Here is a 25,674-nt window from a genome sequence, read left to right on the forward strand (position 1 = left end):
AAACAGACTCAAGAAAAAAGGGAATATATATGCACTTAACATGTTTATTGAACATCTTGAACACGAGTTGGATGCATTCCATCTGCCACAGAAGTACAGTACCATGGACCCATATCGAAAAGCAAGATTTTTTGCTTTGTCAGATTTAAGGTACCTCAGTTTAAATGCTCTTTATCACTTACAATTAGCCCGAACTCCGACAAATAAACCGACTAATCATGAAATCCAATTCTAGCCTGGTTAATTTCCATTGTTAGCAATATCAGTTGATAACACATTACGCGCGGTGCTTTACGTATAAAACTCCGTAGCAACACGTCCACAGATAAGTTGGACGGTATAGCGTGTGCGACTGATTTAATATGCCACAAATGAGAAGTAGTGCTTAAACAATATAAAACTACAACTTTCCCTTCCGTTGATAAAAGGCGCAGCCATCTTATATTCTGAACTCGGGATCCTCTGTGCTGTCCGAGATATTTCTCGGATCTCCGAGGAAGGGGAGCGCGCATGTCGTCACTTCCGGCTTCAAAACTCAGAATCCGACTCGGAATACGAGTTCCCAGGGCAAATGGAACGCACCAAAACTGCCCGAAATGGGTTGACAGAGACATTTCAGGGCTTTTGAGTCATTCTGCGCTGCACATGGGTTAATTGCGTTAAAAATTTTAATCTGATTAATCAAGATGATGGATTAATCCGTGTTAACCCGTTCATTTTGACAGCCCTAAATAAAAGTAAAACAAGGACAGAAAAGTAAAAAGGGGTGTAAGTATCAAAATAAAAGTTGGAGCTGAGAATATGAGTTAGAAATATATGTAATAATGGTAAGAAGATGGATGTGTGCAAAGCTAAAAGTGATTAGATGTGGGTGAGATTTGATTATATTATCAGCCTCCATTTCTGTATTCTCCAAGTCAGTGTTTCCCATTCGGGTCCTTGGGGACTCACAGTCAGTCCACGTTTTTGTTCCCTCACAGTTACTTGCCAGAGAGTCCACACTTCTGCTCCTTCACAGCTCCCTGCCAAACAGTCCGCATTTCTGCTCCCTCGCAGCTCCCTGCCAGACAGTTGGGGTTGGAAAACACTGCTCTAAGTGTTTGGAACTGCACCAAAAGTCTAAAGGAAGGCTTAGGAAAAGCAGGTATATTTACCCCATAATGAACTGCGGATGGCAGCCAGCCTTGAACATGACAGGGATGGAGGAGCGTGAGGGAATCATTGCAAAGGAGCCCCGCCCTTAGGGCAGCTAAGGATGAGGTCAGGAGGGTCACCCTGGCAGCCAAGACATGGAACAGCATCCCTGCCTGGCTGTTACCACCAGGGGATACAGAGCAGAAGCTCAAATGCAAGATAGTGCTCTTACCATCCTGCTGACCCTTACTAGAGCCTCCCAGGGAGTCCCTGAATTCACAGGCTCTAAAAGTGACAGCAGGGAGGATGCAGTAACATAGTGGTGGCTGAGTGGCTCAGTGGGCTAAGTCTCTATGCCTGTGACCAGGAAATTACTGGTTCAAGCCCCCCCCAGAACAGTCACACGTGTGTGGGTCCTTGAGTAGGACCCTTAACCCCTAGGTCCACATTGGCTGGCCCTGTGCTGTGACCCCCCTCAAACTACTGAGACTGAGAGGGGGAAGGTGAAAATAAGTGTCCCAATGTACCTGTACTTGTGCAAATAAAGGGCTTATTGTTAAAAAGTATAAACAGAATTAAAGATAACTATATTAGTGTAAGTTACCTAGGGAACAGAATGTCTGAATTTCATTAGAATATTTTAGTTGAAATTTAGGTGAAAAGGCAGAAAGACTCTGATTAGTTGTGGCTTAGATAAGGAAAAGTTCAGAAATAAGTACATTTTCTTTTCATAAATCAGAACATCTCAAGGGCTTTGAATCTCTTGTACAAGTAGATGAAGTCCAAACAGCATGCCTCTCACTGCTAGAGGATGTGGTGTGGCGTTATCTAAGTTATCTGCAGAGAAGAACACATTTAGAGCACTAAAGTGAAAAGTTCATGGGACTTTATTTACGAGTATAGTTTGGTATAGTTTAGATCACTGTTCTGTTTAATCGCCAGCCATGACTGTGGAGAGTGTCACAAGACCTCCTTGCCTTGGGTTTGAAGCGTGACCCACTCTTCTGAACCGGGTTGACTTGTTGATGATATTATTACTGGCCGGCTCTATCCAAAAATGTGTCATTTAACTCCTTCCAGTTAGTAGTATCACGGGTAACTGTCAGCCATGTTGACGATCTGCATAATCACACAAATATTTTCAATTGGAATGTCAATAAAACATCCCCCTGGCCACGGCTGCAGTAAGCAGTGCCTAAGTAAACCTACAGTAAGTAAGCCTAAGTAAACCTAGGCCAATAAATCTGGACTGGTGTGAATGTGGGACACCAGGAGTGGCTGGATGAGTTTTATAAGGGCCAGGTTCTGGGTGCGTACTGGCAGGGATGCCAATAAAGATATTGGGCCCCCAACCCAGATCCTGTTCCCAATTTTTTAGGGCCGCAGTAACTCAAGGGCCCTTGGAATCGTCCCAGTTTCCCCTGCTTCACGGCGCCCCAGCGTACTGGACTGATGCTTTTGTGTTGGTGAGGAGGACTGGATCCAAGACTCAGCAAGGCTCAGACAAGAAGACGTTTCAACTTTCCCTCACTGCATTGACTGTATGCTAAGACAATGTAAAGGAATTAAAATCTGTGAAGCTACTGCATGTTCAAGCATATGTGTTTAAAACATATATTCCATTTTCTCTATTAATAATTTATGGTGTATTTTAATGTAGGACCTACATTAAGGACACAGTGCATCAGTGGTTACCTTCTAGCATGTTCTGACAGGATACTTAAAATGGTTTAAAATGTACCTATCCTCCCAGTTTTCAGTATTCCTCTGCTGATCATAATCAAACTGGAGTTTACCCTGATCCTGACCTACCGAGAAGAAAAGCATTTAAAATCCATTATGCGAAGGACATTATAACTGCTGTGCTGATGCCAGAGCACTCTGCTCATTTATGGTAAGGCATTTAGCCATCCTTACAGCTTGCTGGCACTTGCTACCATCCATTTCCCACTTTCCACTAGTGGAAAAAGGTCCCAACGTGTGTCAGAAGGGCCAAACCCCCTCCACTATTCTGACGCAAACCAGACTAACTTTCTCAGACTCTACGTCAACCTTCTCTCTGCTGTTCAACACCAGCACTGACAACTAATACGCAACATTAATAAATATTGTCTGGCTGCATCTGTTGTTTATCTACTGAATTGCAGTTCTTCCATCATAAGCTAAAAACACATGCTGCATAAATAGAAATAGACATTAAAGAAATAATGGGTTTTCGGAATAAAGTGGGGCATGAAAAACATGTTATTGCTTATTGGATATTATGATTCTAATGTAATAATGGCATTGCATGAATCATAGACCATGCATTTACAATAAACTGTGTTATTTTGTGTTATTTCCACATAATTAACATTGGACTGGGGTGGTATAATGGCAACTTATAAAGTTATGCGCCTTTAGTAAAATAAGAATATTGCTGAATATAATTATTTACAGTTACAATTTTGATTCATTAAAATGCTAATTAACAGGTGAATTAAAATAAGTGAAGAAACAATAACTAATGAGAAGCCAGTTCAGTTATTTTATTGAGGATCAGAGCTGCCAGTTGTTTTACTGTTCTGTTCTGTACTTTATTGTTTTCTGAGGCACAAATACGTTTCGAAAAGCTACATGGAGACAGAAGCCCCCTGTGAAACATCATATGCTGTTAAGGATCATATGACAGCATCACAAACCTTCAGAGATGTCACCTCTTTGCACAAGGCATCAAAAGTCACACACACATAAGCTGACAGCAGACACCTCAGAGCTGCACATTTAAAAACAAAAATAAGAAATCATGGGTTTACTGACGAAGAACTCTGGGTTGTGTGGGTATTTTAAGCCAAAATATGTTGCAATCATCTTCATGTACAATTTTTATATATCTGAGAAACAACATCAACACAAGGTAAACACGCTAAAACCGAATGACTCATCCTAACCTGAACAGACGTGAGGAATTCTGAACATCCATTCTACTGATATTCATAACTCCAGAGAGGGAAATGGTATTCAAATCTTACAGTTGTTTAAAATGCTTAAATTACCCAATAGTAATATGATGGTGACCACTGCTAGAAGGATATTGAAAACACAAACAAACAAACTTCAATTTTAATGCAGACACTTCAAACACCCCACTCAAATCACAAAATACTGAAATCACTGAAATCGCATCGCCGGTTTTCTTGTCAGGACATAGCAGAAGCACTCCAATCAGGTTTGTTTTGAAACGGGAGCTGCGAGATTAGGTTACTAATGGCCTGCCCTGCGTGGCGGTAAATCAGGGTGCTTTACTGCAGACCGTCGGACGCGGGAGGCAGCGGACGAGACCTTGCACTAAAATAGACTGATAGCCAAACCTAAATAATGAATCACATAAAACACATAGGAAAACACAGCCACCCATGATTATCTGAAAGGATGCAGTGATGATGGATTTATTTTGTAAACAGCGTAATCCATGTGCTCTGTATTGTCACCTGTAAATGCCACTTTAAAGGATCTTCACAGCTTGTCTGTGAGTCTTTGAGCTTCCCACAACCTGGCTTTCTATAGTTACCTTGATGCCTTATGCTCAAAAAAGATTCCAAGCTCCTTCACTGCACAGAATTCGTCGGCTTCCATGAAGTCAGAGCCAGTCCTGCAGGCTAGTCCATTATGTTAATGCAATGAGAATGTTCTGCAGTGTGTTGACATGACCCACATTCACGGCACAGCCCAACGATCACCCTTCTACTAATGCAAACATGAAAATATTGTTATTATGATTTTCTAATATAGATGAAGGCATATATGGTTTCTACAATGATTTACTACTCTTATTCACAAGTCCCATAAACACCAGTTGACTCAATGTCAAAATATTTCCATTTGATATGACCATTTATGTGATATATAAAACCAATGCAGCTTGTGCCTTCCTCTATTTCAAGTTATACTGCTTGGCCAAATGCTGGAATGTTCCTGCATTAATATTGTCGTATTAATGCTTTAGTTTAATGTTGAAGAAATGCAGATGAAAGAGGACAAAACACACATCTGACACCTCAACAGGGATGTGAATGGTGTCAGGCTTTAGACCATGACTTCACTCAGCACTTGAAAACATTTTCATATCTGTGATACACTCCAACTGTAAGCCAGTGAGGCTGTCAGCAAGATCCGTGTGGATGGGGAGAGGTTCTCACAAAGGCGGGGCAGGGGCACCAAAATCAAACTAGAACTAAACTAAATTATTCATTCTGAAACAGGAACAGCCCAACCCAGGAGTCTGTCCCGTGTTTCAATCTGTCTGAAGAATATGTCATAAAGACAATGATGAAACTTATCTCAGGGAATCCTCATCTCTTCAGCATCGATTGCTGAGACAATTCCTAAAAGAAGGGAATGCAAATGCAAATGATGCACAGAACTGCGAGAGAGCAGGGTGGTAGAGAGCGTTTGGGCCATTTGAGATGAAGAGCTTCTTTCTTACAACCGAAGGGTTGGATATCAATTCACTTTGTAAGTTTTTTGCAAGAAGGCAGAAAAATGGACACTGTTGCATTTTTGGGGGATATCACTTTACAACTTAAGGAGTTCAATTTACAGCTGCAGGGGAAGAACCACTCAGCATGTGATTTGATAACAGCTGTCTAGTCTTTCCAAAGGAATTTTCAAGGTTGATCTGGGAGACTGTGTAAATTTCCCATTGAAACAGCAGAATTACTGAGAGCGATGTTACTCTTCATGTTGATCCTGTACAGAAATTTCAGGGGTCATTCTGACAGTCTTGGAGAGCAGATCTTCCTGTTTATGCAGAATCCATTCATTCCCAAAGATGTTAAGAGATTTTGAAAGGAACCTAAAGAAAGATTCAAGTGGACACATGCTAGACCTCTGAAGATGCAGAGAGCAGTTTGGAGTGTGTGACTCTCTGGATACAGCTTGTGCCTGACATGAATATTCCTGCCTTTGCCAAAATGGGAGTAGATATATTCACCATGTTCAACTCTACATACAAATATCTAATCAAATTCAAAAAGGCCTTCTGAGATGCTGGAATCAGGGCTAGAATTTAGAGTTTGATCTCAACTTATTATTTTCTTTAAATAACAAAACATAGATAAAATGTCCTCTCTAAACCACTTATATTACGATTTTGGTCAAAATATTATAATGTATAATAATATAATATACCTTAAATTTGGCCATTGGATTGGTCATTCTGTCATGAACGTGCCGAGCACGGACCGGGGAAGCAGGTGAGGATGACGAGGAATCAGGAACAAGGTTTTTAATTGACATAAGATAAGGCAGACAGGACAGAAACGTCATAACACTACAATGACCAGACTGGGGAAACAAACTGAAACGCGGACTCGCCTAAATACACTGAACTAATGACAGCAACAGGAAACAGCTGATGAACACGTGGAGTCCACATGGGGTTAATGAGGGGGCGTGGCACACGGAAGGAGCGGACGAGCAGATCATGACACGCCCCAACCATGTCAGTCTAGGGCCCCTAGAATAGTTAGTCTGTCCCTGGCTGGACTGACTAAGAACAGGAACTTTAGCAGTTCTAGTGATTAGCTGAACAGTGTGTGGACCTCTTGACCCTGTCTGTGTGCTATATTTATTTACCCTACAATTGGCTGTTTCCATTAACCAGCAGGTGTATCTCCTACACCGGCCACTGAGTGTATATTTTCTGTAAATTGCACCAATTTGGCTGTGCAGACTCTGCTCTCCCAGAGTTAGGGTTTCTGTACTGCCTCATCACAAACACATGCCGCCCAGGTAAATCACATCAGTGAATGTGGACTTCTGAGCTTCATATAACTATAGGAACCCTTTTCCAAACACACACACTGAGGCCTTCATCAACTGACAAACGTTCACTAATTATGCTAGATGGAAGGACAATGACCCGGCACTAACAAAATTAGTGAGCATAATAACTGTGTGTTCATGCTATTTTTGAAGGCTAATCTGCCAGTGATGCTGTTGGAATCATTTTGCCTCATACTGTAGATGGATCACAGAGCCCCAGGCTATTTTGATTCACCGGTGTCCCCCAGGAAACAATATGAAATGACTGAGAATTATAATCAGTCCAGCGATTATGTTTTTCAGTTTCAAATGCGAAGCAGAGGTTTGAAATGCTAAGCTTGGTGCAATGCGTGTTCTGTAAATCAATGGCTAAAGTTTAGATATAGTTAGTATCCTTATTCATATATTGCACCCATTTGGCTTTGCAGACTCTGTTCTCTCTGTTCTCTCATTGCCATCTAAGATATCAGACAGTCGTGAGCATTCCAGGGTCTGCATCAAGGGGCACCCAGCTGCAGCCAATCGGTGACCTTATTGATGTGTCCCCCTATGTTTCCATTGCACTGACACTGATCACACTCTCATCCCTCCCCCGCTGCCCTTGAGCCCATCTCCATAACACCCCCAAGGAAGATCCCAGCTCCTTCCTCCTGTCTCCATGGTTTAATTCACATTCCCACCATGAACAAGACCTTCTTCTATGATTCATAAAAATGAGGGACACAAAATGAAGATCTGTTCGAATATGACTGTAGTGGCTCATAGCGTACATTTTATTTCCTGCAATACCAGTTTAGGCATGGTGAAGTTCTTAAATGCCCAAGGCATAAAAATAGTGCTTTTCTTGAAACTCATGGAGATCCTTAGAGAGCCTGAAGCACCTGGCCTGAAATGGATTTTCACTACAGCTGGTGGCGCCTCATTACCGAGGACTTTTCAGAAGACAAGTCAATAGGCCTAGAATGTATTAATAGGCTTAGAATGCAATAAATTAGCAATTGGCTCAGATACATTTCACTTTTTAATTATCTACCAAAAGGATGGCTTTACTGTATTCCATTTGCATAGTACAACTCCATAATGCATCAGTGTCAAATATATACATCTATCTATCTATCCATCTATTCCTTTCCATCCATCTATCAACATTCCAAACACTCTTCCCGGTCATGTTTCAGTCCATTTCATTGAGCTGAGGACACAAGGCTGGGACACACCCTGCATGGGATTCCAGCTCCATCCTCAAAAATACAACAAAGTGTCGTTCAATATATTCAGCATTGCATTTAATGAAAGCATGTACACTGACAGCCAAGAGCTCACAGCTGAGTGAAGAGTCTTATCTTAATTGTTTCTACATTGCTTTTAATTAAGTGTATCTGTGTGTAAGTCAGGGGCAACGACTTGCATGTTCTTTGTCACACTCAACTTATTATCGGTGTGGATGTGCAGGATGTTGGTCCAAATACAAGCCATAACTGGCTGGCCAGAGGCCCTGATGAGGTCAGCCCCCTGTCCTCCACAAAGCAAATTTCACAGCAATTCTCTGTGAACGGTCCCATGAGGTTCCCCAAAAACGCTCTGACTGCACACCTGGGCAGCACTGACCGCACACACAGCAGGCCTCAGCTGGGATGAGTCAGCATTGTGGAATATTCAAATAGGTGTATAAAATCAAAGGATCTTAAAATCAAATAATAAATGAACTATTTTAAATATTATTTAGCAACAGTATAATTATTTGTGATTTATCCATAGTCGTATAAATTTTGCAGATTATGTGTTCTGAAGTTTACCTGCATGCGCTCTCCGAGCCAATCATAATCATTCTCATCCTTCCTCTTGGACTCATTCATAGACAGTGTGGCAAGTTTGTGCAAAATTAAACAAAAATGAGTGAGGCGACCAAATGAATAAGACATGCTCACTAGAAGAGATTTGTCTTTCACTGCATGGAAATATTTTGGATTCGACCGACGGATGGACCCTCCTCTCCAGCACCCCGGCATCGGCCTTCCCAGGGAGGCCGAGGAGTGTGATGCGATCCCCTTTCTTAAAGATCGTTGCTTTTAATTAAGTGTATTAATTAAGTGGATCGCCACTCCAGTATGCGAATCCAAAGTCACTGTCCCTAACCTCCACACAATGTTCAAGAGGGAAGTCAGCCAAAACACCCCCACAATATCCAGAGCCTTCAGGAACTCACAGTGAATGCCATCCACCACCAGGGCTTTACCACTGAGGAGATTTATAACTACTACTACTACTAATAATAATAATAGGTACTTGTTACTGATCCCCATGCAGGCTAGTCATTTCACCTCCACCATCTAGCTCTCCACAAAAGCAAGCTGGCCAATAAGGGCAGCCACCCTTTGCAGCATCCAGAGAGCTGGGGATTAAGGGCCATACTCAAGGACCCACAGACATGCTGAGGCCAAGGCTTGAACTGGCAACTTTCTGATGAGGTGCGGAACCATGTTTAGTTGAGGATGCCAGCCCATAGGCCTATTGGACAGGAACCAAACCAGTTTTCCAGAGCTAGCACAACTTACCTGCAAACACCTTGCTATTCCAGCTTTTTCTGCTCGCATTATGAGAGTCTTCAGTGTATAAGAAAACATTTCAGACCAGAATATTGCAATCTAAATGACTAAACCCAATTAAACATTACAATGACATTGAGTGAGGGACATTAGAATAAAGTTTAATTACATTTATCATAATGTTTTGCTTTTTGTTATAGTGTTAAGTCCTCCAACATACAGGGAAATTTGGAGATTGGTGGCAGGACTGGCACTCCAGCCACTGGAAAAAAACTCACACTGTACCATCTGGACTAGTGTGGTGCTGAGGTATCACCTGCCACATGGCTGCACTCAGGTTCTCATTCCTGAGGCACGTGGTTTGTCATGTGATGGGTGTGGCACCACACTGTCATCAGTGCATGCCCCTAACCTCTCTCCTCTATATTATAATCATTTATTTTTTACAACATATCATTGGTTTTATATATACACACGTGTGTGTGTGTGTGTGTGTGTGGGTGTGCGCAGTGGTAGCTTAATGATTAGGGATGTGCACTTGTAATTGGAAGATTGCAGGTTTCAATCCCCAACCAGCAAGGAACCACTGAGGTACCCTGAGCAAGGTACCGCCCCCAAGCACTGTTCTCCGGGTGCTGAATTAGCTGCTCCCTGCTATGTCACGACGTCACATTTGGGTTAAATACAGAGGACACATTTCATTGTTGTGTGCTGTGGTGTGTCAACAATGACCATTGATCAAAAAAATCAAATATATAAAATAGTGCTGTCAAACGATTATAATTTTTAATCAGATTAATCACAGGGTTGCTGTGGATTAATTTCGATTAATCATGATTAAATATCATTCATTTTCAATCTATATTAATCGCATTTCATTTTGCATGAGCAAAACAGACTCAAGAAAAAAGGGAATATATATGCACTTAACATGTTTATTGAACATCTTGAACACGAGTTGGATGCATTCCATCTGCCACAGAAGTACAGTACCATGGACCCATATCGAAAAGCAAGATTTTTTGCTTTGTCAGATTTAAGGTACCTCAGTTTAAATGCTCTTTATCACTTACAATTAGCCCGAACTCCGACAAATAAACCGACTAATCATGAAATCCAATTCTAGCCTGGTTAATTTCCATTGTTAGCAATATCAGTTGATAACACATTACGCGCGGTGCTTTACGTATAAAACTCCGTAGCAACACGTCCACAGATAAGTTGGACGGTATAGCGTGTGCGACTGATTTAATATGCCACAAATGAGAAGTAGTGCTTAAACAATATAAAACTACAACTTTCCCTTCCGTTGATAAAAGGCGCAGCCATCTTATATTCTGAACTCGGGATCCTCTGTGCTGTCCGAGATATTTCTCGGATCTCCGAGGAAGGGGAGCGCGCATGTCGTCACTTCCGGCTTCAAAACTCAGAATACGAGTTCCCAGGGCAAATGGAACGCACCAAAACTGCCCGAAATGGGTTGACAGAGACATTTCAGGGATTTTGAGTCATTCTGCGCTGCACATGGGTTAATTGCGTTAAAAATAATAATCTGATTAATCAAGATGATGGATTAATCCGCGTTAACCCGTTAATTTTGACAGCCCTAATATAAAATTATACTCATTATTATTATATCCTGTAATAATTCAACCTCCTTTCCTGAACTTCCCAAAACGTCATGTCAGGGGCCAGACATGGAGGTCATGTGATTTACGGCTAGTGGAGTCACCCAGTGTTCTGCAGCCAGACGCTCCTCGATGTGTTTGTGCCCCATCCTGGGCTATTCCCTGCCCTGTGCCTGTACCTTTCAGGCTCCAGACTACCATGTTCCTCTATAGGCCACGCAGGTATGGAAAGTGGATGAATGGATGGATGAATGGACAGATTAAATGACATTATACTGCATTAGACTTATGCTGTATGATTGCATTGAACACCTTTTAATTGAAATTAATGAAATTCTTCTTCCTGTTAGTCCAGTCTAAATTCCAATTTAACATCCTGCAGGGCGACCGATTCAATTCAAATTCCGATTCATGAATTGGAATGGGCCGAATTAGGAACTGCTACACAGCTTCCTGCTTTCATTCAGTTCTAATTGCACACTATTACTGTTAATGAGTATTATAATCTTTCCCATTATATTAATTTTCACAAATTAGACTTTATAATGTCATTAAGAATAGAGGTTCAGCTCATGTAAATGCATGAGGCCACTTTAATGAACTGACATCTTAGTTTTGCATCTACAGAATGCAATGTTGCATGCTGGAACACATCACGATACTGACGGGTCAGCTGCGGCACCACTGCTAGCGAGGGATGATTGATCTTTTTGCATCAAATCAGCGAAGTCACATGCTGAAGAGTTACATAGCATTTACTGCCAAGCCAGTTCATTGTCAATCAAACGAGTCAAAGTGTATGGCCATGATTTATAAGAACGCCGCTGACAAGACCTTCAGGAACATGCAGAGTGTTACCCTGGACTATCCAACATGCAAAGTGCACAGCTTAATTAATTTACTGGGGTGGTTTACTGCACTGGCATCCATCCAGGGCATTCCCTGTGTCTCCTGGGATAGGCTCTAGGCTCACTTTAACCTTGCACTCGATAATGAGATGTTTGTAAAGGTACCTAGGATTTCTTCAGTTTTCTCATATCACAACTTACTCTCCAATGAGAAGGACAGACACAGATCAGAATGAAGCTTGGGGATTGAGCATAGGGTCGGCCATTTATTCAACATCCCTGGAACAATTTTTGGGGTGAGGTGCCCAATGGGGATATGATCACTCTACCAGATATGGGATCTGAACCAGCGACATTCTGGTCGTGGGTCTACAAATAAGCACCATTTAAGCAACTTTCAGTTGTTGGTCCTTAACCTCAAACCATCTGTTTTTCAGTCATATTATCAGCAGTCAATATACATAGATACAACTGCAGATAATGTCCCTTTGTATGTATAATAGATTCAGTCGCAAAGCTGCATTATTTTTATTGCATTGTTTTTTTATCCTTTCTATCAACTTTGTGACACATATGCTGAGTGCAGATTAATCTGACATTAAGCGTCTGCCTCGCACATTATATATTTTGTGATAAATGAATAACAATCCATTAAAACTCCAACCCATTAAACCGAGTGGATAGCTGGGGGGAGATTTTAGCATTTCCAAGTAGGATTCTGCTCTGACTATTGCGCTCAGAAAATGCTGAAATGTTCAAGTGCTGCAGAACAAATTATATGATTGCATATAATAAGAAACAAGCCAAATCAAGCTCTCTATTTAAAAGCAGATATGAGTGTATTTGAATCTAGTGAGTATCAATCATAGATGGTTTGATAAAATGAGTTATACATAAATGGAGATCTTAAAGATCTTTCTTCATAATCACTGGGGCTAAATGTATGAAAAATACCATTTGATTCAATTTTATTCTTTTTTTTTCAATGCAATTTTTCTCCAGCATTTTTCTCCAACTCTTTTTCCCAAAGGCAAATAAATCATCAATGCTGTTTAATGGCTAGAGCCCAATTATTTTTTCTTCTGATAGATTTTCCTGCATGTATTTCAGATTTCCATTATCAAGATAGATGGTGCCCCACTTAAAACAGCATGTTAAGCAATGATTCAGTTTCAGTGGTCATTTCATTTAATCAATCAATTACCAGTAATACTCCCACTGTGACACGCTGCAGGGTCTTTAACCCTATCTACACCGCCCTGAATATGGAAATGAAGAAAAATTCTACATAGATATATCTAATAACATCTGAGTATTACCTGGTATTAAAACAGACTGATCTATAAAGGTGCAGAATATGAAGTGAACCCGCAAAAAAATGTTCGTCCTAGGAATGTTTACTGAATGTTATGCTAGGTATGGAAACGGTCAAAGTGTCCAGTTTTCATGATGCATTTTCCCACTACTACAACTACCACTACAACTTAGACTAATATTACACAAACAAATGAAGGGCATGGTAGGGCAGTGGGTAACACTGCTGCTTGGGTTTGAGGCTGAATGGCATGTTCAGAGTATAGTACATATAGCCCGATCATAAAAGAATATATTATTTTAAAACAGATTCATTGTAGATTCTTAAAGCACTTATGTAAGTCGCTCTGGCTAAGGGCGTCTGCCAAATGCTGTAAATGTAAATGTAAATGTAAAACAAATATTTTTCAACATTAATTAGGTAATAATTCAGGTAAGTTCAGGCAATAATTTGATCAATTTTACCACACAGACATTGACAGAACCTTTGTTAGAATGTAAAACGTTAACACTACAGTAAGAACGTTCTTTGAGAAGACCCTATGATAACACTGGCTAAAGTTCTGCAAAGGTTCCCTGTTAGCTGGGGAACCGTTAGCATCAGTAGATTAGAAATGAGAATAAACTCAGTGCTGGGCTGATGTGTGAACACACTCTTTACAACGCTGACGTCAACCTCGGTAGTATTTATTTGCCGGTATATCATTCGACCCCCCCACCCCCCCACTCGGTGATAGCACGCTTGGAAGGACTCAAACAAAAGCTCCGGTATGCGGGGGCTGCTCAGTGACCACAGACCCTCTGTCAGATGCTCTGGTCAGGTGTTTCTTTGGCAGAAGTTCTTGCTTATGAATCACTCTTCTGTTTATCACACACTTTTAAACAGGGCGATTCTGCTTTCTAGCAAAATATGAATTGCCATAAACGCTACAGCTTAATGACACATAGGAGGAGCCCATCACCCTGTTCTTTCCACTTAGGCCTGGATTGTATCTGTCTGAGATTGTTTTTGCCTTTTTATTATTATAAATGTCAGCATTGTAATTGTGTTCTACGTTATGCATGTTTTATTCAAATATATGGCACTTATTCCTCAGCATGTGGTGTACCTAGAAGCGTTCATATTTACAACATACAGGATTCCTACAAGTGTGTAAGTTGGCAAGGAACTTTTTAATCACTATCTAACTACAATATCAGTCTTGATGACTGTTACACAGCACCCATGTTCCACATTTACCATAATGCACCATGCTACCCCAGAAGGAATTTATGCACCCCATAAACTCGCCATGAATAGGCACACGATGCATAAAGCACAAAACCTATAAATGGGATTAATGTTCAGTTAGGTGCAGCATCCACTTTCCACATTTCCTGCAATGCAACCTGTAACCCAGGAAAGAATTTACACACCAACGACAAAAAGAAAGATCATCCCCCTTAGATGGAGGCATGAAACCACAGGTAGGTAATTCAGGTCCAGTGAGTAAAGGTCCAGACCAAGATTTTGTTTCAGCCAACCAGCTGAGTATAAAAAGTCACAGTCACAACATACTCAACTGGTTGGTTAAAACAAAATGTTGGTCTGGATCTTTACCCTGAAACCTGTAAATGGGATTTGCCTCCAGTAATTCAATGTATTGTGTAGACAGTGGAAGCACAGTGTATTTGTTAGAGGTGGATAATAGATTTCTCTATGGGTGGGTCAGGAGTAGGCAAAGCGGCTAACATTGCAAAACACGGCAGTGACACAGGAGGCCCAACTCACCCTCTTCCTCAGGTTGTATGTCAGCACCAGGTTGCGGGAGAAGTGGTTGGAAAAAGCAGTATAGAACTCCAGCACCTTCTGCAGAGCATCCCGCTTGATGATGTGCAGGTCGCAGTAGGTCAGGGCTCGCACATTAGCGCTGGACTGAGCCAGATTCACTTCCTTCCAGAAGATGTCCCCAAAAACATCCCCCTTGCCTGAGGAGACAGTCAGGTTTTCACCCATGGTGACAGTGATAGGTCAGGAATGCAAAATTCTAGCCTTCAAAGAACAGAGTCAATTAATAAGTGTGTCATTTACAAATCAACTGACAGTTAAGCTTGAGCAAAAAGTAACAAATAAAATAGCCCAGCATACTGTATGTGCTAGAAAATATTAAATTATTTAGAAAAACTAAATATTAATATATGTAGTATATTCAGACATAAGATTCACTGTTGCTCATTTTCAGTGTAGTTGCGTAAGCCAACCAGAAGGGGACGTTACACACAGCTACTTGAACATACATAAGAACATAAGAAATTTACAAACGAGAGGAGGCCATTCGGCCCATCAAGCTCGTTTGGGGAGAACTTAATTAATAGCTCAGAGTTGTTAAAATCTTATCTAGCTCTGATTTAAAGAAACCCATGGTTTTAGCTTCCGCTACACTAGCAGGAAGACTATTCCATACTCTAACTACACGCTGTGTAAAGAAGTGCTTCCTCAAATTTGTTTTAAAATGTTCTCCCGCTAATTTCCACTTATGGCCACGAGTTCTAGTATTTAGACTAATATTGAAATAGTCATTTGGCTGAACAGCATCCAGACCCGTTAGAATCTTATAGACCTGAATCATATCCCCCCTTAGTCTCCTTTGCTCAAGGCTAATCAGATTCAGTTCCGCTAACCTCTCCTCATAAGACATTCCTCTAAGACCAGGAATCATTCTCGTAGCTCTTCGTTGCACCTTTTCTAAGGCAGCAATGTCCTTCTTGAGGTATGGTGACCAAACCTGCACACAGTATTCTAGGTGGGGTCTTACCAAGGAATTATATAAGTGTAACATCACCTCCCTTGACTTAAACTCCACACACCTAGAGATATAACCCAACATTCTGTTCGCCTTTTTTATTGCTTCCCCACACTGGCGAGAGTGGGACATGGAAGCATCAACATACATACCGAGATCTTTCTCGTAATCAGCTACCTTTATTTCAGTGGAACCCATAAAATATCTGTACTTTATATTTCTGCTCCCTGCATGGATTACCTTACATTTATCTGTGTTGCTCTATAGTTTGAAAAGAACATCTGCACACAGGTGGCACACAGGAGAGCCACTATAACCTAAGAAAACTATGAAACGTAAGTCTTTGATTCCCAATACCTGATCATTCGTCTTAATAAACAGGCCAAGACCCCTTAGCAAGCCCCCCCACCTCTTTCCCCCCCCCCCCCCCCCAGGAAAAGTCACCATTGCCCCTATGTCAGGTCTTTTAGTGAGTAATGTAACAAAGGCTGCTCTGGGAGGGAGAACCCCAAAGTGCAACAGCAAGAGCAATGAGCCAAACATCACCAGGCACAGGCCAAGGATCCTGGGAGAGGCACTGCATGTCAATACCTTTTTCGTTTTCTTTTGTTTTATTATATAAAGCACATAAACACATAAAAGTATTGTTTTCTTAATGTTAAATAATATGTCTGATGTTCATTCAAGTCAGAAAATGAAGTTTCATTCAGTTAGTTCAGTCAGGCTCCCAAAAATGAAGAAGTTTTCCAAAAACAGTTTTACTGTTGAGCCTGCCCATGTCACCAGTAAGAGCTTGAGACAACATCCAAAACGTTCAGTCTTTATACTAATTAGACCTGACATACCTCATTGGTTATTTTATTTGCAGAAAATGGATGTGGACAAAGACTGTGACTTCTTGGGCATGCAGTGAACACCTAACAATACAGTCTTCAAGCACCTGCAACTGTCAGTTTTGCTTCTGCACCAATGACTGATTACAAGTCAGTTTTGGGGAAACATCACATTTGATTCGTTTGTATTTCTGTGTCGACGCTTCACCGTAGGCTGTGTTGTTCAACTCAATTTGTACTTTTGCGTTGGCGTTTGATGGTATGTAAGATTGATGAGCATAATGAGGCACAAGGAAGGGGGACTTTTCTGTGCTGATATGACAACCAAGAGAGATGGATAAAGAGATTAATTTAATATTTTTTCAAATATCGGCAGATAGATTTGATCCTTCAGTTTGCCATCTTTGTTTGTTTACTGCACATCAGTGTACACACAGTATGCTGACTGACATTCCCCAGAGACTGGCAAATGCCCTTCGTGTTCCAGCTGCAGGTGGAAGCCAACAGGTTGCATCTAGTTACAAAATATCCTCATTATATTATCCTCCATAATTTTGGAAGACTGTACAGTAATGGAGCATGGAAAGCACTGCAATCAGTGTTTCTTCCCAGTACTGACCAAGCAAACCAATCAGAATTGTTGGGGTCCACGTCGACACAACGCGTAACTAAATTTTTGGTGGTGCACGTTAGCTTATGTTGTAACTATGCCTCAGGCTTGACGCAGGAGGATAAATCAGCCTAAGGCTCTGGGCTTGGAACATTAAAACTGACAAAGAACTTTGTCAAAACCTGCCCAGCAGCGTTTGGTTAAATAGAATAGTGATCCTTCATTTGTCTCTGTGGGGAAACTGGTTGTATCGCATATCTCATCTTACTCTCCATGAGACACACAGACGTATAGACTGGTAAAAGCAAGCTTGGGGTCAGAGAACAGGCTCAACCTGCATCCAGCAGCCCTGGGAAATTTGAGGTTGAGGGCCTTGCTGGGACTGTGTCCATTTCACCTTACTCAAAGCCTTGGTGACCAGGGGCCTCATGTATAAACGGTGCGTACGCACGAAAATGTTGCGTACGTCCGTTTCCATGCTCACGTCAAGATGTATAAAAACGAAACTTGCCGTACTGCTACGCACATTCTCACGGTAGCTCCAGACATGGCGTACGCACGTTTCTACTCGGTTTTGTAAACGGACGGCACTTAGTGGCAAGTCATTGCTACTGCATGTGGTTTCCCTTTTTAAACTGACAATCATGATGCTGACTTTACACCGACATTAATTGTATATTGTTTACAAATGTACGGCACCTGATTTTTAATCAATTTGTAACAATAAAACAGTGCAGAAACTGACCGAACTATTACAACTACCATGGCAGCTCTTGCGTTATTGGAAGACATAGCTTATGGAAGAATTAGAGGAGAGTGCGTATTCAGGGATCATAGTGATTTCTTGGCCCATGATGATGACTGGCTTCTAAGTTGATTCAGATCTCCAAAAGCAATCCATTTGGAGCTGTGTGCTGAACTGGGGCTGGCATTACAAAGGCAGATGATGAGGAATTGCGCTATACCTGTTCCTTTACAAGTTCTGTCCACTCGTGGGTTCTTATAGCCACAGGTGCTTTTCAGCGAGAACTTGCGGACCGATCGGATATTTCTCAGTCAACACTGAGTCGCGCCATGCCAGCTGTATGGGACGGCATAATCCGCATATCACCCAGACATATAAAATTTCCTTACACTGTGGTTGAACAGGCAAAGATTAAAGCGCAATTTGCAGCGATGTCCGGGTTTCCCAATGTAATTGGAGCCATCGACGGCGCGCACATTGCTATAAAGGCACCTTCAGAGAACGAATTTGCTTATGCTTATGTAAATAGAAAGCACTTTCACTCTATTAATGTACAAAATATGTGCGATTCGAACATCTCATTAATACATGGGCGTCACCGCCATTAAATCTGAGCGGGACGTGTCCCCCTCACATTTCATAATTATTCGTTAGTTTTATGCCAGTGTGTCCCCCCCATTCAGAATTCTTATGACGCCCCTGCATTAATGTTGTGACTAGATGGCCTGGCTCAATCCATGATTCGTTCATTTTCAGAAACAGTAGTGTTGGAAACAAACTTGAAAATGGGGTGGTACGTGATGGCTGGCTGCTCGGTTATTAGATTTTTCCCATTTTATAATTTGGCCCAATACGGTAAGCTTTGTTTGATTTAACCATTTGACGACTTAGGGGACAGTGGGTACCCACTGAAGTCTATCGTGGCTTCTCACGCCGCTCGCAAACCCATAGAATGAACAGGAGCGGCGTTATAATGCTGCCCCCCATCCTCGGGCTTGGCGGTGATGGTGTGCACTGTAGGGCGGCTTTAAGGCTGTTGGCGCTACCTGGACAAGACTGCTGGGGTGCTGCTATACATGCAGTCTGCAAAAAGTGTGTTGCATTGTACACGCATGTAGCGTGTTGCATAATCTGGCACAAAATCGGGGTTTGCCGGTATCTGAAGAGCATAGGCACGATGAACCTGACCCTGAGCCACCAAATTTTCCGCCAAATGGAACAGAGTTACAACTTCAGTATCACGCAGCGTAGGCCTATCATTTAGATGTTTTAATTCATTGGCAACATCTTACAGCATTCACGATTTCTTTTTGTGACTGCAGCACAGCTTCAGTCAGCACATGGCCAGATGGTCGCCCCCCGGTTTCTGAGGCACAGGAATGTGTGCAGCCAGCGCCCAAAGATGTGCTCAGCACAGCAGCACCAACACCGCCTGTGTCGTCCTCGGCACTGGGGGCACTTCTTGTACTATTGTCTGTAAGAATAAACGAAAGTAACACCGCATCTGCGCCCTACGTGTTATTCATAAACATGCAAGTAATTCAAACAAGTATGGTACGAGAAAAACTTACTGCGCTGACATCGGCGTCCCCCTCTCCCAATAAAAGTGTCCCCGATCATTGCAGCAACTCGTTGCTCAAAGGGTGTGAGACTGGGAATTCCGCTCCCTCCGCCTGTGCTGTTAAGATTCTTGCGGTGAGCGGCCGCTCATTTTTTCATGTCGATTTTAATGTACGACCACTTCTTTTTAATTTCGGCCACCGTGTGAATTTCGGAACCAACACTTTTAACTGACTTCGCCATGCTGTGCCACTCCGTCAACTTTCGTTTATTGCTGATGCCACTACTTAAACCACCAAATATCACTTTTCTTTTCTCGATTCCTGTTAACATGACCTCCACTTTGCACTCACTGAAATACTTCTTTTTCCCACGTGGTTTATCCATTGTTGTTTAAGAAAAACATAGAACAAAGAGGGTATTTATACGGATTTACATAAGCAAATTTACATAATTATGGGCGGGTCGGGGGAGTGGCTGTGGGCTCGTTCACGTACGTAAAATTTCACACTCATTGGGATTTATGGAGGGAATGTGCGTACATTTGTGCTTACGCAAAGTTTTATGCATCTGGATTTTTTCTTGCTTACGCACATTCCTAGTTTTGTCCGTCCGCCATGTTTTAGTGTGAATTCTACGCACGTCATTATACATGAGGCCCCAGGTGACATATAATTTGCCACTTGTTTTGAATATGCTTGAGGAGACACTGGATCTGAAAGCCCCGGTCTTTTTACATGCTTTCTTGTCACCATCAAGATTACATCTTTCCTGATGGCCCTACAAAACTGTACAGCTCTACAGCAGTGTTTCCTAATCTGGTCCTCGGAGACCCACAGACAGTCCATGATTTTCCTCCCTCATGTGGATTGTCTGGTAGGGAGCTTGGACGGACCAAAAACATGGTCTGGCTGTGGGTCCCCGAAGACTGGATTGAGAAACACTGCTCTACAGTGTAGGTACCCGAGTAAAACATCCAAGTGTTACAGCTGACAATGGGCTGATGGTTACGTTTTTCCATCTACGACATATGGCCAGGGTTAGAAGGAAGTTGTGCAGGAGTGAACTGAAGGATGCATCTGCAGAAAGCCTGGTTTGTGCATTCATTACCTTGACACTAACAGCCTCTTACTATACAGGGACACACTAATCACGCACTGGCCTCGCATTATGGCCAACTGCCAGATTTGGAGCAGAATATGAAGCATCACTTTAAACCCTTAAACAGACTTACCCCAATGCATCTTGGGTAATTACCACTTCCATATACTCCAGCTCTGTTTTGTCATTCATAATCTACCAGATCGTGTTCAGGATTCAGATACGCTCTTCATATTTAAGTCTAGATTTAGCTCTCCAGTCTGGTCTTTAGCTACAAAAGCTGAAAGGACGAAAGCTCTTTGCGAGGCAGGCAGCCAGTGCTGCTAGCCTAACGTTGCATGAGATTGCACTCTCAGTGCTCACGTCTCGATTTGTTGACAGTCTCAGGTCTTCCTCGTGGCTATGTATTTCAGCTGCCTTTTCATCTTTATGCCTTAATTTATCATGCCAGTTTTGAATTGCGTATCTCTGTTTCTGTACAGCCAGTACATTCCAGCCGCTTTTTCGACTTTCTCTACTCTGTCTCCCATGTAGCCCTGAGATAACAGACTGTTAGCTGGTCCCAGATGGCCGGCCTGCGAATAGTATTTAGAGAAAGGTTCCACGTGTTGGCCATTGTACTGACACAGATATCAGCATCGAGTCACTCAGATCTGGGCCATTTCCATCCATACCATACATTACTGCAATAAAACTAACACCTTTTATGGGAAGCTCCTTTGCGAAAATGGGCTATCATATATAAAATTCGATTAAAATATTATTTAAAAATTAATAATAATACAACAATTAAAAGAGATGAGCCTAAAGTTGAATTCTGGCACATGCACTCTGTGGTGCTTTTATTTTGGGGATTGTGGGTACAGTGCTGATTTTCACAGAATGTAACTGTAATTTCTGCAGGACAACCCCAATGTTCTGATTGATAACTTGCCGCTGAAACTTTCCTTCCTTTATTTTGACTTCCAAGCCACTCATATAACAGCCTGGAAACTGCTAGATGGAAACAACAAAGGACACCATTGGGAGACACAGCTGGCTTGCCAGCCCTGCCCAGGCAGTCCATTATCGTATCAGGGCTACGGTGCAGCCAAGTGACCAATCGATACACCCTGCGCTCTGCAGAGAGGTTATGCTCAGTCTGTCATATAAAATATCTGGATACTGTAAAATCATAGATCTATAACAAAGTAATAGAGTTCTCTCAATAAGGCATGCTGAGACCAAAATCACATAAACCTTATCAGGTACACCCAGGTAGTACTGGGTAGGACCCACTTTGCCTCCAGAAGCACATCAATGGCAGATGAGTTTGAAGAAGCCTTTCTACACACTCTCTGCTCTACTGAGTTGATTTTTGCACTTGTGGTTTTCCTGTTAGCTTTAAGAAGTCTGGTCATTCTGCTCAGACCTCTTATTAACAAGGTGGTTTTTGCCACAGAACTACCCCTGACTGGATGTTTTTTGTTTATCGCACTATTCACTGTAAACTTTAGACACTGTAGTGTTGAAAATCCCAAGAAATTTGCTGTTTCTGATATTCTGGAACCACCACATCTGACAGCAACAATCACACCATGTTAAAATCACATAGATCAGGCATCTTAGCCATTATAATGCCTAGCTGAGCAGTGAGTGAACTACTTGATCCCACCTGTGTGCTGTATGTATTTGGTTACAGCCACTGGATAGTTTGGCTGTTTGCATGAGAAAGGTATAACTAATAAGATTCAGTTTCTCATGTACAAGAACACATCGTTATAATAATTTTACTGGTAACAAACATAAATGATGTAGTAGTACACGCTTACTTAATGCATTAATTAACCAGTAACTAAGCGTTCAAGTACTGATCCCATGTTTATTCACCATTAATCATGACAGTAAATGTATTTCATGGGAAAGCTATATTATTTCATGATTTGTTCTTGAGTATTAAATGAGTTAAGTAGTTTTTGCCCCCTCAAGTGACATTTTATTATTATTAACTAATGAGTTAACTGTTAATTAGTATAGTGCCTGAATAGAATACATGGGATCAGTACTAACACTTAGTTATTGGTTAATTAATGCATTAAGTAAGTGAGTACTTCTACATTATTTTTGTCCCTTCAAGTAAAGTGTGACCATTTATATTAATATGAACATAAATTTTTTTAGAAGAATATTACACGAATATTACGCATTGAATGTTTTCAGTGCTGAATTCATTTAAAATTTCAGAGTGGTCACATAAAAATTATGGACCTTAAAAGTAAACAGATTTTAAGTAAGTGCTAGCAGGTAAAACATTACTGGTCAGATCAGTCCTGGTTCCACTGCATGTGCTGGGAATCTGGCTTTGGAGGTCAACGAGTAAAGTGAAACCTCAAAAGGCTGGCAGTGACACAGCAGAGGAGATGGGAGACAGACTGTTGCGGTTTGGCCGCATCGCGTCACCCCTGCGTGTCTGTGCAGTGTCTCCATCCTGTCTCCCTCACCAGCACTGACGGCTGCATGAAACGAAACAGCTGGCCAACTCTAAGGCTATCCCTAAGAGCTCTGTTGTGTACTGTCATATTTTTACATTGAGCCCAGTCGATGAAAGTGTCAAAAAGAATTCTGGAGGATGACAGTTAAAAGGGAAAATTAAATTAAAAATAAATGTCCACTGGATGTCACATTGTCCATCATTTCTTTAATAGTCCACTTAATATGTAACAAAAAGGAATTAGTGATAGGAATTAGGATCTATAACCTTTGTCCTGTTTGATTCTCCAGCACAACTGTGCTTGTGTGAGACAGACAGTTCACTTTCAAACAGGAAATGGATCATTTCAATAACTTGGAGGTATGTTCTTTCAATTAACTGATTTTTCTACTGGATTTTCATGGATGACTTTCAAACAAATTACTTTAATTATAAATACACCTGGTAAAATACTAATTGGGAAAAAGAAAGAGACCTAAGTTAATATAAGATTGTTTTTTTCTTTATATGTTTATTATCTTTATTTGTTTATATGGTATAGTGTACATTACAATATGTGATAATTCACTGTTTGTTGTGCTTTTTGATATCTCATAATGTTGTTTTTCCTGTTTCCATCAGATAACTTTAGGTTTATGGTGTTTTACTGTTTCCATTTCCCTGACCTTCCGGACCACACAACAAACAATTCATCGTCTAGATGCGTTTTTCTCAACCTGGTCCTCAGGGATCCCCAGACAGTTCATATTTGTGATCCCTCCCAGCTCCCAGCACACCTGTACCAGTTATATATTGACTGTTTGGAGGGAGCAAAAATTTGGACTGTCTAGGGGAGCCCGAGGATCAGGTTGACAGACACTAGTCTAAACAACTCTAACTTTTCAAATAGGAATCAGGAGGACAAGGAATAGGAAGTCAGATAGCAGGTAATGGGTCTTGTAAAGTACACATAATTACATCGGAATGTCATTTAAAACCCATCTACTGACAGAAGATGTTCAGGAATACTAAGAGTAAGTATTTCTCAAGCTCAATTTTCAGACAGTGTAAATTTTACTACAGAGTGCAGAATAAATTACAGCATAAATATCTCTAGGTGGTGCCAAAACTCATTTATGTTCAGCCTCAGTTCAAAAGTACACAATTTAATTTAAGATAATACTTATCATTTTATTGGGGTGAAATTTTAAAACCTCACATTATCATCTAAATACTTTACTCTTTTTAGTCAAAACAATCTGGATGGATTTTCTGTGCTGGCCGGTGGTTGTTTCATATGGTGTCCTTGTGGTTAGTAACAGCTGGGACAGAGCTGTGGGTAATGATGCGGAAACAGCCCCTCGGAGGGACACCCCAGCACTGGTGAGCCTCTTGTTTTTGCGGTGGATATAACGCTGCGACAGGAGCTGAGGAAGCTGCTCCCCAGGACCTGCTGTCCATCTGAAATGGAGCTTTCTTCATGCACCGCTTTGAGGTTCTACTGAATTTAACTCAAATTTTAACTTTAGTTAGTAAATAATTTTAATAAAGTAAATCATTGCCACACTGATTACCCCTGTACCTGTATGCAACAAATAACAAATGTACAAAGCTTACTAGTAACTAATTAAACTAAACTAAACTGTTAATTATATGATGTAAGTATATGTATTTGTCATGCGAGTTTTATTAATTATTTTAGTTATGCTATAATAAGTACCTTTCGCAGCATTATTATAATCCATCTATGGCAATAACCATCTGTAACGACTCTCTGTGCAGGAAAAGGAGTCTCCTTCTATCAGGCAACACATAATGCGCGATGTACATTTACATTTATTTTGCACACTAAGGTATTTTGCATATTTGTACGTTTAGCATATTTGTACATACATGTTTCTGTAATCTGTCATTTGGTGTTAAGCCTACCCTTATGTCAACCTCGTGTCTGTGTGTTCCTACCATTTATGTGGCTATTGCAACACAGAAATATCGCCTTGGGGATAAATAAAGTAATCTGAATCTGAATCTGAATCTATCCATCCATTTACTATAACCACTTGTCCTGTTCAAGGCAGGGAACAAGAAGGATGGGGTGCCTGCCCATCACAGGACACACTCACATGCCATTCATTCACACATGCACACCTATGGGCAATTAGCTTCAGCATGTTTTTGGACTGTGGGGGGAAACCAGAGTAGCTGGAGGAAACCCCACGACGACACAGTAAGAACATGCAAACTCCACACACACGCAGCCATGAAGGATTATTATTATTATGAATATTCAAATTAACACAGTTGTGCATATAATTACT

At 41.3% G+C, this 25,674-nt stretch overlaps 1 protein-coding gene across 1 annotated transcript in view; it reads right to left on the reverse strand.

Moving 5' to 3' along the window:
• Nucleotides 1–25,674, reverse strand: part of LOC111853441 (voltage-gated delayed rectifier potassium channel KCNH1-like) — a 97,408-nt gene that overhangs the window by 13,809 nt on the left and 57,925 nt on the right. The window contains exon 10 of the mRNA XM_023830321.2: nt 15,047–15,243. Coding sequence (XP_023686089.1) covers nt 15,047–15,243 — 197 coding nt within the window. The remainder of the gene's footprint in view (nt 1–15,046; nt 15,244–25,674) is intronic.

Source organism: Paramormyrops kingsleyae, chromosome 20 (assembly GCF_048594095.1).
Source record: "Paramormyrops kingsleyae isolate MSU_618 chromosome 20, PKINGS_0.4, whole genome shotgun sequence".
Classification (NCBI taxonomy): domain Eukaryota; kingdom Metazoa; phylum Chordata; class Actinopteri; order Osteoglossiformes; family Mormyridae; genus Paramormyrops; species Paramormyrops kingsleyae.